This window comes from Salvelinus fontinalis, chromosome 8 (assembly GCF_029448725.1).
Source record: "Salvelinus fontinalis isolate EN_2023a chromosome 8, ASM2944872v1, whole genome shotgun sequence".
NCBI classification, from domain to species: domain Eukaryota; kingdom Metazoa; phylum Chordata; class Actinopteri; order Salmoniformes; family Salmonidae; genus Salvelinus; species Salvelinus fontinalis.
The window spans coordinates 18,858,595-18,871,336 of record NC_074672.1 but is presented as its reverse complement, the minus strand read 5'-3'; the positions used below and the strand labels follow the sequence as shown (position 1 = coordinate 18,871,336).

General features: G+C 39.5%; 1 protein-coding gene across 1 annotated transcript; it reads right to left on the bottom strand.

Moving 5' to 3' along the window:
• Nucleotides 1–509: 509 nt before the first annotated feature.
• LOC129860804 (N-fatty-acyl-amino acid synthase/hydrolase PM20D1.2-like) lies at nucleotides 510–12,525 on the bottom strand. The gene is made up of 13 exons (XM_055931581.1): nucleotides 12,128–12,525; nucleotides 11,921–12,007; nucleotides 5,203–5,438; nucleotides 4,332–4,418; nucleotides 4,115–4,248; nucleotides 3,814–3,933; nucleotides 3,255–3,330; nucleotides 3,038–3,099; nucleotides 2,847–2,925; nucleotides 2,492–2,563; nucleotides 2,106–2,271; nucleotides 1,830–1,929; nucleotides 510–1,454 (listed from the first exon to the last, which is right to left on the bottom strand). The coding sequence occupies exons 1-13, from the start codon at nucleotides 12,345–12,347 to the stop codon at nucleotides 1,325–1,327; spliced, it is 1,569 nt and encodes a 522-aa protein (XP_055787556.1). The 5' UTR covers nucleotides 12,348–12,525; the 3' UTR covers nucleotides 510–1,324.
• Nucleotides 12,526–12,742: the final 217 nt, after the last annotated feature.

The window sequence follows — 12,742 nt, the reverse complement described above, 5'->3', positions numbered from 1 at the left end:
GCGGAGAGGTGAACATCTCCTGCTCTGTCTGCAGCTGGGAGGTACTGCTGCATGAGGACTGGGCCGCCTGTGAGTGCTTTGGGACAGGGGTGGGGCCAAGGCAGCACCCGCTGCTCGTTAAGAAGAGTAAGAACGATACGTGCATTCACGTCAGTCTCCAACACCAGAAAAAGTTGTTAGATTTGTTGCTAGTCGATATTTTTAAATGTGTAACTAAAGGGGTCTGAATACACACTCAATATAGCAACAAAGTCACTAAGTTGGCAACACTGCCCTCAACTGGTTGTCTAGGTCTTAATTGAAAGGAAAACACAAAAACCCAAGGATCAAACACTAGGCCCTCCATGTAATGAGTTTGACAACCTTGGTATAGGTAAAAATATATATTGTAAGGCTCCTTGTTAATGATTTGGAATGAATTTAGACCGACTGTCTGAACACTTCTAAAATAATGTCTGACCGTACATTGTAACAATTTGGACACATCTGGAAACAAAGACGGCCATCACCACAGTGAATCATGTTTATTAACCATTATGTTCACCACTCGCCCACATCTACGATATCTTCAGCTTTATTGGCCAGCAGTATTTCAACACATTTTTTAGAATTTCAGTTCTCAAACAGATAAATCAAGTATTGCACCTCTATTAACCTGTGTTAAATATTCACAAAAAAACCCTCAAGTACCTCATAGAAATCAGAAAGTAAGATATCCCGCTTAGTCAAAATATAGCGATTTCAAGTTTCATACTATTAATGTGCATTGAAAAGAAAATGATTTATATAATATCTTTATATTTGTTTAGAAACCATTCCACAGGGAGGAAATTTGGCCAGCAGCTCTCACATGCACGCTGCATACACTTCACCCATCACAATGATCTCCAATTCATGTTTCATGTCAATGATCAATAACAAAATAGTAACAGATTACATAGCTTTTTATACCCATTAAACTGTTTCTATGGCCATAACAAAAATCAAACTCCATCTCTAATGCAATACCGTCACCAGTAGTTTTTTTTACAACAGAGATCAAAATCTCCATGTTACATGTCAGTTCCTCGTGAGAGCTTGCCCCCTTTTGATGTCTGAGTAACATTGAATTGATGTACTCACTGATAATACAAATCAGACTGTCTTCATTCAAACTATAGCATTGGTAGTTTGTTGTTATATATATATATATTAGGATCACCAAGAGATGTCTGTACTTCATCCAAAATAAAGGAGGGACCCAACCTGAAGGGGTAAATAGAATCTGACAAACTAATTTATCTAGATTACGAATGTAATAGTGGCCCCCAAATACCCTACTGCTTTAGAGCTCATGGCCAGCACTGTGGGGAGAAGGGAGCTCCTTGATGTCACAGTTCTGGATCAGATTGAAGTAAAAGACCACCAGTTCCTCGTAGTTCTTCTTAGAAATCCTCTCATTAATACCATGGAACCTGGAAATGTAAAGAATGCATAAGCAGTGGAACGATAGCGAGCAAACTACAGTGTTAGTAAGGTGAGACTTTATCTTGTTTGTTCAATGCAAACAGAGGGCATTGTTAAACCTTTCTTGTCAAGACGCTGTGCATGTAGGGCTGACTTACATTTTATGGTTCAATCGTGTCACATGACTAGATCATAAGACTGGAGTTTTAGTCTCCCGGTCAACAAAAGGGTAGTGTTGGAACAATCTCTTTAACCCCAACAGGCCATTGAAAGATACAGTATGTTGTACAGTACGTATCCAGTTACTATGACTACGTTCAACACCTGATAAAGAGAGCTCTTCTCTACAGAATATCCAGTGCTCCAGCTACAATGTGTCATACCTCTGGGTGTCCCCTGGTCTGATCCAGGTAGGTGCAAAGCGATAGATGTCCTTGGCCAGGTCAGTGTAGTGGCGGCTGTCTGTGTTCCCGATGCAGACACCTGCACGTTGGAATATGATAGATTTGTATGCTGAATACTATGTCATAAAAATGTGAACATGATACCTGAAAAACACATACCAAAAACAGGATCCCCCCCTTTCCCCAACATCACAGTGGGCAAATCAAACAAATACCACTCCCTCTTCACACACTCCCTTCTATTCCGTTTCTTACCAGGCGCAACAGTAACTTGTGGGAACTGGTCCAGCAGGGTCTTCTTGATGGTCTGGAACCCAAAGGATGTTTCATCATACGAGCTGACAGGCAGTGGGTCAAAGCCATTCACCAGCTCCATCTTCACTCTCTCATCTCCCACTGTGGATTGGATGAACTCCAGAACCTGACAGGAAGACACAAACACTATACATTTTGAAAACTGGGGACAGTTTCCTTGAACTGTACTTCAAAGTTGCCAGGATGACTAAATAGTTTATAAATTCAGTGTCTCGGTTTTGTGAGATGGACCTATGATTTTAGCTTTACAGTATAATAGAACATGAATTTTGAATATAGCATGCAGTTGAACCATATATGTAGATGTGTAAAATGCTAATCCCCACCTCTTGTACGGTCTGTGCTGGATGTATCCGCAGATTCACATAGGCCTCAGCAAGGGAGGGAAGAACATTCACCTATGAAGAATAGAAACATCCAAGTATTGTATTTGCTTAATAGATGCAGTCCAGGAATATATAACATAAACAATTGAAATTCTGAACATATACAAGATAGATTTATTTTTATTTTTTAAAGAACATATCACACGAAATGTATGACATAGTACGACAATTTCAGGGACCCCATTTTGAAAGTGCTCTCAAGACAAACTACTGCTGAAACTATAGAAAACCTCAGGAGCATCACTTTAACAAAACACCTTCATGCACTATAATTTATTATGACAAGATATTGTACCTTAACACCTGAGTTGAACATGGTGACTGCAGTTGTGGTTCTCAAAAAAGCATTTGTGTCAGGACTCCTTTCCAATACTCTTTAACATAAACAAATGTTATTTAGGTTTTATAACTCAATCAAGTATAATCTGCATGTAATTGAAATAATCAAGGTGGACCAAATCAGAGAAATTCGGTGAGGGAAATTACCTGCCAATAAGTGGAGAGAACAGCCACATATTTGACATGACAAACTTAATTGGGAGTCCAAACTGTAAGACAAAGACATTTCAAAGTAATTTAAAAAGCTATGTACTTATTTTAAAATTATGTTAAGACTAGTATTAAACACTACACTCTATATCGCAGAATATCCCATAGGATAATTGAAGCCAATGTAGGACAGAGGTTAGGAACACAGCATTACCCTGTGAGCTAAGTGTTCAAAGGTCCTGCGCTCAGGGCCTTCACCAAACAATATGGGCATAGGGTTGTCCTCCAACCTGACAAAACAGATCACGTGTGCTTAGAGAATGTGGGCTTAGGTTCACAACATGACATGACACAATATACTCTATGATGCAGACCTAAAACAATGTATAACTAGCCGATTAAGAAATGACCTCCCTTTACGGAGTTCACTCATACTCAACTGAGAGGTGTACACAGCTTACTTTCTCGTGTTCTTATTTCTATTTCTTGTGCGTTTTTGTACTACTTTACATTATAGTACTATGGCTATTGATTATTGCATTGTTGGGATAGCGCTTGCAAGAAAGGCATTTCACTACACTTATGTGCGTGACAATAAAACCTGAACCTTGGGCCTTATAAAATATTTGTCTCAGGCTCTATAATGTTCATGGCTGACCAAGCAAGAAAAGTAGAATTCCCCTTCATTGAACTGTATCTGTAGGTGTTAAGCAATGGCTATACATAGAAGACCCATCTAGTCTGATGAGTGTGATTCCCAAATCGCCTCTCACCTTTTGACAGCTCCAGCCAGGATGCCGATGCTGCTCTCTCTGGGAGGCATGGAGGAGTGACCCGGGGCCTTGAAGACACTCAGTCTCACCGTGGCTTGTCCCTTCTCACTGATCCCAATCCTGACACATATACACACAGGCAGGCCCACACACTTTTAATAAACTGAGTGCAATCTATGACGTAAACCTTATAAGTAGCACTTAATAAAATGCATTTTTATAAAGGCCTTTTTACATCAGCAGATGTCACAAAGTGCTATAGAGCCTAAAATATGAGAAGAGTTAATGAATGAATGCTTACAGAGCAGCAGGCCCCTGCAGACCACTGATGACTCCATCCAGCACAGCCAGACCCTCATCCAGTATGAACGCCAGCTGCACCGCTTTCTTCTTCAGCACCTTCACTATGTTCATGGCCCCCTGCAAGCCACCCACCTACAGTACAAAGAGAAGATCATGCTTCTGAATTCTGTCCCTTTCGGTTTCTGAAATAAAATACCTCTACTAACTTCACAAACCTCTTCATCATGACCCAGACCAATGAAGAATCCCCTTTGCGGAGAATAACCTCTTATCAACAGGTACTCCAGTGCCTGGAGGATTCCCTACAGTGAAAAAAATAGGCTGTTTAAATTCTGACAACGTGAAATCGTATTATTGGATGAGAAAAAACAGTAACTACATTGTTAATCAGGCCCTTGGCCTAAATCGGGGATGGTCAACTTTGATGGGGGTGTCCCCACTTGACAGCAGAGAGAATTTTTACATTTTAGAGTTCATTTCAGTGAATTCTACACATTTTGCCACAGGGTGTAGAGAAAATGTTGCAGTTTGCTGCAAATACAGATTTCGCAATTTTATAACTAATTTCATGCAATTCTACAAATTTTTCCATGGGGCGGATTTCTCTCTCTCTGTTTACAGCTCATTTCATGCAATTCTACCCATTTTGCCGTAGGGTGGAGAAATGTTTGCAGTTTTTTATATATCTGGGTGAGACTGACTAACAAAATTAAATGGGAGGGCCCCCCCCCCAGCAGGTAATCTGACCATGATAACAAGTTTAGATTGCTACGTTAGTTTTGCAGCCAGCTATCTAAAATAATGTAGCTGACATGGGCTAATTGACTGACTATCAGTGACTCACATAAAAAGAGAAACTGCTGATGCACAACATTTCAAAATTGCACCTTGTGTTTTCTACTACTTCTAACTCGCAACAGTAAATTGAGACCCCAACTGAGTTCCCAAAATTGACCAGAGCGCCTTCATGCCACCAGCTGCCCTTCCCTGGCATAAATCATAGCAAACAAATCAAAGAATAATCTCCACACTCTGGTCCTTGGAAAACCAAAGTCCCATAAACCTCTGCCTACAGTCAAAACTCACCATGACAGACTGCTTGTTATCGATGGTCCCTCTACCATAGATGAATCCATCGATCTCCTTTGCAGAGAATGGTGGGGCCTCCCATCCATCATTCTCATCAGCAGGCACCACATCTATGTGGGCCAGCAGCATGTAGGGTACCAGGGCCAGGTCAGAGCCAGGCACCCAGAACAGGTGGCTGTAGTTGGCCACAACCTCATGCTGGACCAGGTGGGAAGAGAAAACTGTAGGGAAAACTGGAAGAGGGAAAACATGTGTTTAGTGTAGGGCAGTGGTTCCCAAACCTTTTTGGCCCACGACCCCAACCATGGGAAAATAAAAATTCTGTAATTAGCAGCCAATGTTAATTTTTTTATTTATTTGGAGCTATGGCAGTCTTCTCAACTCACCATCACTTACTTTTAGTGTGGGGCTATGATGTTCAACCTGGATCAAAATTTGGGTTTTAATGCAGACGAAAGCACTGAAACCAACTTCACACAGTTATGAGCTGGCGATGGGCACCATGAGTTTTATGGTGCTTTCAAGACAACGAGGTCAATGATCTTCAGGTCGGAGCTCTAGAAAGAAGCTGTACCTGGTTTGCTTTTTAAAAAATTATTTTAATTTGTATTATTGTTTAACACTTTTTTTGGTTACTATATGATTCCATGTGTCATTTCATAGTTTTGATATTTTAGATTCTTCAAAGTAGCCACCCTTTCCTTGACAGCTTTGCACACTCTTGGCATTCTCTCAACCAGCTTCACCTGGAATGCATTTCAATTAACAGGTGTGCCTTGTTAAGTTCATTTGTGGAATTTATTTTCCTCCTTAATGCATTTGAGCCAATCAGTTGTGTTGTGACAAGGTAGGGGTGGTATACAGAAAATAACACTATTTGGTAAAAGACCAAGTGCATATTATGGCAAGCACAGCTCAAGAATGCAAAGAGAAACGACAGTACATCATTACTTTAAGACATGAAGGTCAATCAATCCAGGAAACGTCAAAGACTTTGAAAGTTCAAGTGCAGTCACAAAAACCATCAAGCGCTATGATGAAACTGGCTCTCATACCAACCTCAGAAATTGCAGCCCAAATAAATGCTACACAGTTTAAGACATCAACTGTTCAGAAGAGACTGCGTGAATCAGGCCTTCATGGTCAAATTGTTGCAAAGAAATCACTACTAAAAAGGACTCCAATAAGAAGAAGAGACTTGCTTGGGCCAAGAAACAAGTGCAATGTTCATTAGACCAGTGGAAATCTGTCCTTTGGTCTGGAGTCCAAATTTGAGATTTTGGATTCCAACCGCCATGTCTTTGTGAGACGCAGAGTAGGTGAATGGATTATCTCTGCATGTGTGGTTGACACCGTGAAGCATGGAGGAGGTGGTGTGATGGTGCTTTATTTAGAAAGCAAGGCACACTTAACCAGCATGACTCCCACAGCATTCTGCAGCGATACGCCATCCCATCTGGTTTCCGCTTTGTTTTTCAACAGGACAATGACCCAAACACATCTCCAGGCTGTGCAAGGGCTATTTGACCAAGGAGAGTGATGGAGTGCTGCATCAGATGACCTGGCCTCCATCACCTGACAAACCAATTGAGATGGTTTGGGATGAGTTGGACTGCAGAGTGAAGGAAAAGCATCCAAAAAAGTGCTCAGCACTCCTTCAAGACTGTTGGAAAAGCATTCCATGTGAAGCTGGTTGACAGCTTTGTGTGCAAAGCTGTCACGGCAAAGGGTGCCTACTTTTAAGAATCTCAAATATAAAATACATTTATTTGTTTAACAATTCTTGGGTTACTACATGATTCCATGTGTTATTTCATAGTTTTGATGTATTCACTATTATTTTACAATGTAGAAAATAGTAAAATAAAGAAAAGCCCTCAAATGAGTAGGTGCCCAAACTTTTGACTGGTACTGTATATATAATTACTTTTTGCAACCCCTAGTGTTGAGTGTTAGGGGGGTAAAATGAACATTGCTTTTAGAACTGAAATGATACAACATAATCCCAGAAGCACAATGCACTTGGTTTTAATGACTGAAAGCCTCACCATTGCTGAGATATTCCAATTTGGGTCAAAAAGGTCACAGGAGATAATGCACAGGTCAATGGCAAAGCCTTTGCCAAAAATTGCACCAAAATAGCTGTTAATTTATGCACATATTTCATGTTCACAATAAATCTGACAAATTAGCATTTTTCCAACTGAGTTATTTATTTTAACCAACTAATGCAATTAATCACACACATATGCTACTGAACTAACCACAAGTAATACTTTTAGGGTTTTAGTGTGCTTATAAAACAGCAACACCTATGTAATTCGACTAGACACTAATTTTTCTTCTGCACACCCCGCTCTAAAAACTGAGCTAGAGACACTGATCTAACAGAGTGCTTCAGACTAGATTACCTGAGAAAATATTTGACACTATTTCTACACCATAGCAATATATGCATACAATTCAATGCATTCCAAAGTCCATAGACTTACAAACAGGGAAATTTCAATTAGAAACTCCTCACACCTATGCTCGACTCACCAATCCTTTACCCCTCCCCTAGACTACATGGAGTGTGTGTGTGTGTGTGGTGGCAGCTAACCTTCCTGAGCTACTCTAGCAAAGGTGAGATTGTAAGTGTTTCTAAATGTGTGCACAACAAATCATTTTCCAAACAGATTCTAGGCCCATTTATTAGCAGCAAAGAAAATATTCCATACAGGCAGATGTCATTACACTAGATGCATATCTTAAGTTCCTTAGTTCATAATGAACATGCAAAAAAAAAAGGACAACCAATAAACTGTGTGCACAAAAGACAAACAGAACATTTATTTTTTTTATTAACAAAAAGAAAAAAAAAGATGACATTTGATGGTTAAAATGTTGACTGTCAAGAGTTTAAGCTCTGAGCATAATAATCATGGGCTCACACATTACCTTGGCCGGTCATTTGACCAACCTGTTGAGGATAGAGGGCGCTATTTTCACTTTGGGGAAAAATCGTGCCCAATTTAAACGGCCTCGTACTCTATTCTTGCTCGTACAATATGCATATTATTATTACTATTGGATAGAAAACACTCTCAAGCTTCTAAAACCGTTTGAATTATATCTGAGTAAAACAGAAATCATTTTGCAGCAAACTTCCTGTCAGAAAGTGAAAAATCTTAAATCGAGGCTCTGTTCCAGGGCCTCCCTATCAATTTGCTTGAAATGTATGACTATACATGCCCTTCATACGCCTTCCACTAGATGTCAATAGGCAGTGAGAGGTGAAATGGGGATTCTAGCTATATCTATGGTCAAAAGAGAGGTCTTGGAATGACAGGACCCCAATTTCCTTTGTTCAGGAAGACGCGGGAAGGACATCAGCTTTGGCTTCTGAAAAGCTTTCCTTATAGACGGCTAATATCTCCGGCTTTGATTTTATTTGATGAATGTGATAATATCATCGTAAAGTATGTTTTTTTCAATATAGTTTTATCAGATTATTGAAATTTTTTGTGGAGTTTTGGCGTGTTCCGTTCTCTGCGTTTGGTGACGATGGACAGCTTCGCGCCACTTGGCAAGTTTTGGTTGCTAATTCGAGAGGGAAAAAGGACATTCTAAAACCAAACAACGATTGTTCTGGACAAAGGACCCCTTGTGCAAGATTTTGATGGAAGCTCAACAAAAGTAGGACCCATTTATGATGTTATTTCATATTTCTGTCAAATGTTTACTATTCGTTTCCGCCCAGATTTTGGGCGCTCTCTCGCTATAACGTAAGCTGTATGTCATACTAAAGTTATTTTTAGAATTCTAACACGGCGATTCATTAAGAACTAGTGTATCTCATTTCCTGTACAAGATGTATTTTTTAGTAAAGTTTGATTAGTTATTGGTCAGAATAGGTGAGTGTCAGAAATATATCCGGAGATTCTGGAAAATAGTTGCTATGTTTTCACAATGTATAACCACAGATTTCAGCTCTAAATATGCACATTTTCGAACAAACCATATATGTATTGTGTAATATGATGTTATAGGACTGTCATCTGATGAAGTTTATAAAGGTTAGTGATATAATATATTTTGCTGGTTTTGTCACTATCGCTACTGTTGCCTTGAATCAATGCTGTTGTGTGGTTGGCTATTGTAGTAAGCTAATATAATGCTATATTGTGTTTTCGCTGTAAAACACTTAAAGAATCTGAAATATTGGCTGGATTCACAAGATGTTTGTCTTTCATTTGCTGTACACCATGTATTTTTCATTCATGTTTTATGATGAGTATTTAGGTATTTCATGTTGGTCTCTATAATTACTCTGGCTGCATCTGTGCTATTTGTGATGGTAGCTGCGATGTAAAACTATGATTTATACCTCAAATATGCAAATTTTTCGAACAAAACATAGATTTATTGTATAACATGTTATAAGACTGTCATCTGATGAAGTTGTTTCTTGGTTAGTTTGGTTGGTTTTGTGCAAGCTACCTGTGCTGTGAAAGAAATGTCTGTGCTTTTTTGTATTTGGTGGTGAGCTAACATAAATATACGTGGTGTTTTCGCTGTAAAACATTTTTTTTTAAATCTGACATGTTGACTGGATTCACAAGATGTTTATCTTTCATTTGCTGTATTCGACTTGTTAATGTGTGAAAGTTAAATACTTCTCAAATATTTTTGGAATTTCGCGCTCTGCCTTTTCAGTGGAATGTGGGAGGAGTTCCGCTAGCGAAACCCGGGGCTAGACAGGTTGAGACATTTTGCGGACCAATATTCATTGGGTGCATAACCTGATGAGTTCATCCACAGTGCTGAGAATGAAATAAATCACATTTAGATTATGGTAATTAATCTTAGCAGAAAATACAAGCCGAGGATGCATTGATGAGTATCGACGTTGTCCATACAATAGGCCTATGAGAAGGGGAGACAAATAGAATATGACTCCCATCTAAACTGGAGGAGAAAATTGTCCAAAAGCAAACTTAAGTTGCACTGACTCAACAATGATACAATAAGATAAGCTATAGGCCTACGGTTGTTCGCTTAATTAAATTGAGGATTTATATAACTAAAAAAGACTGATTTGAGTCTTTGTCTTCTCTTTACAGCAATACCATTTGCTTTCAAAACTACGTTTTCACGCAATTAAATAGATAAATATTGTGATATGCCTGCTCTGGGCCCCCTCTACTTTCCACAGACAGTCGCAACTCAATAATCATCTACGGTATTTGCTGCGAACGCTGCCTTTGCTTCCAACAATCCACAACTTGTTTTTTTTAAGGCTTGGGGAAGCTAAATGTTCCTATGTGGCCAAATCATGCTTTAGTAACCTATTTTGAATTATTTTATTTATTTCTGTTTAAACAAGAGCAGGCTAATTAGGCTATATAATTTGGGCAATTTAATTAAATTTACTTAAGCCTTATGGACGCACCACCTACGAACCTGTCAATCTACTATCTACCAAAGTAGAAAGGTTTACCTATTCTATTGGTCAGCTTGTCGAGAAATAAATAGCCAAAAAAAGACTGCGACAGGAAGGGGACAATAGATCCCAAATTCATACAACCGTCTGTCCGACAGCGCCAATTAAATTCCACAAAATTAGGCAAATTACCCCATAGACCAATAAGCATGAATGGTCAAATGTATTTAGATCAACTGTTTAGTTCCATTAATGACTAGGCTAAAAAGCAATATATCTGTCAAATATGGGACGAATACCGGCCTATTAATATCAAACAAACCAAAACAGAATGAGCATCTTTAATTTCATACAAATATGTAGTTTACTGGCAGTCCTTGCTGAGGGCACCTCTCCCTCGACAGGTGACAAGCAACGTTCTTCTCTAACTAATAGCTTGCTAGCAGACTTGCTAAAAACAGAAATTGTCACCTGCTGCATATAAAATTGTTACTAAGAATCTGAGGTTTGAATGTATTAAAGTATTTGTTTCACCAAATCGAGACAGGGAGCACGGTGCGAGTGGAGAAAACCTATAACCATTGCCAGCCAAACAGAACGCCCCACCCTCCCCTACAGTAAGCAAAGCCACATGTTAGCTAGCTAGGTCCTGTAGCTATCTAGCCAAACAGCTTGTTAGCCAACTCCTCGCCGTAAATCTACAATCGCGTCAAGTCAGCATGAAAGCTTGATAGCAACATTTTGTCATTAACCTTATCTTTGTAGTGATACGTAAATGTTGCTTACCTTCTGAGGCGGTTTCTGCGCTTTTTTCTTCACAAAACTACTTCCAGACGTCAGACAGCATGTATGCTTGGAGTTGAAACCCACATCGTTTATGATTGGACAAGACAACACTTCCCCTAATTGACGAATGTGAAAGCAGTATTTTCAGGAGCGCGAAAAGGGGTCAGAAGAGTCAACCGCTCTGGTCCACTGATTCAGGGTAAGCTCACACGTTTAAATCAGACAACATTGACACACGTTATTCACATAAAGGAAAATGTCAAAATATTTAACAGTTTATCAAAATAATATATAGCACCAGCGCCAAACAATTCTCGCGCAACATCCAGTTTTCACGTGATATAATTTCTAGTGGAGTAAACTGGTGCATTTCTGTTTGAGTATCATAAAGCAGTGTCGAAATGCTAATTGGTAACTGTGTGCTCAGTGAAAACTTGTTTCCTACAGTAATCGTCTGCCTATGGAATGGATCATCGTATACTCCCGGGACCTAAACAACGTTACCTTTCCTCAGGAGGCTGTCAAACTCGCCCAGTGCGGTGATGTTGAGCTGCGTCTTCGCTGTTGACACCGTGGGAATCTGGATTGCCTCTGCATACAAAAAAAGCCGGTGGCGTTGACCCAATTTAGTATGCATGTTATAGCGATTATTCACACAACATAGGCTGTCAAGTCTGCTCGGTTTGATGGTGAAGTTAGGCCGGATCTCACCTCTGAAATTCGCAAGAAGCTCCTTTCGCTGGTGCTGGTTTATGTCAGACGCAATGTTGTTCGTCTTCTCCCAGTGTGCAAGTTGAAGTCCTGAATTGACGTCAAACGTCAGAGTCCTTAAAGTGGCTGCAACGAAACATACTAAAACAACTAATAATAAGCTGAAAGACACAATTTTGACTAACTTCATAATGTTAAGTTTTCCACTGCGCTCAGTCATTTTTACTATTTGACAGTGCGCACACACAGCGTGTTAATGCAGCTGCTCGTGACGTTTTTATATATGAATGATCGTTAGAGCGCCATCTGCTGGGATTGAAATAGGGTACCCACCCTTTAAGTTAACATTTGAAATGGAAAGAGTTAAAGTTCGGGTATGGTCATCACAAGGATCCAAGATAGCACTGACCCTGGAAATATGTCACCAGATAATCAGCATACTGACTGTTCAACTAAATATGCACATGCATGCAGTTTCAATCAAAATGTCATACAGCATTTGTTATTCATTTGGGAAGAGGTCCAAATGAAACAAATCATCTCTTTATTCAAAATAACTCAGACAACACAAAAGCAACTCTTGAAAAAAACACTGAATTCCCTGACATTTTTTGT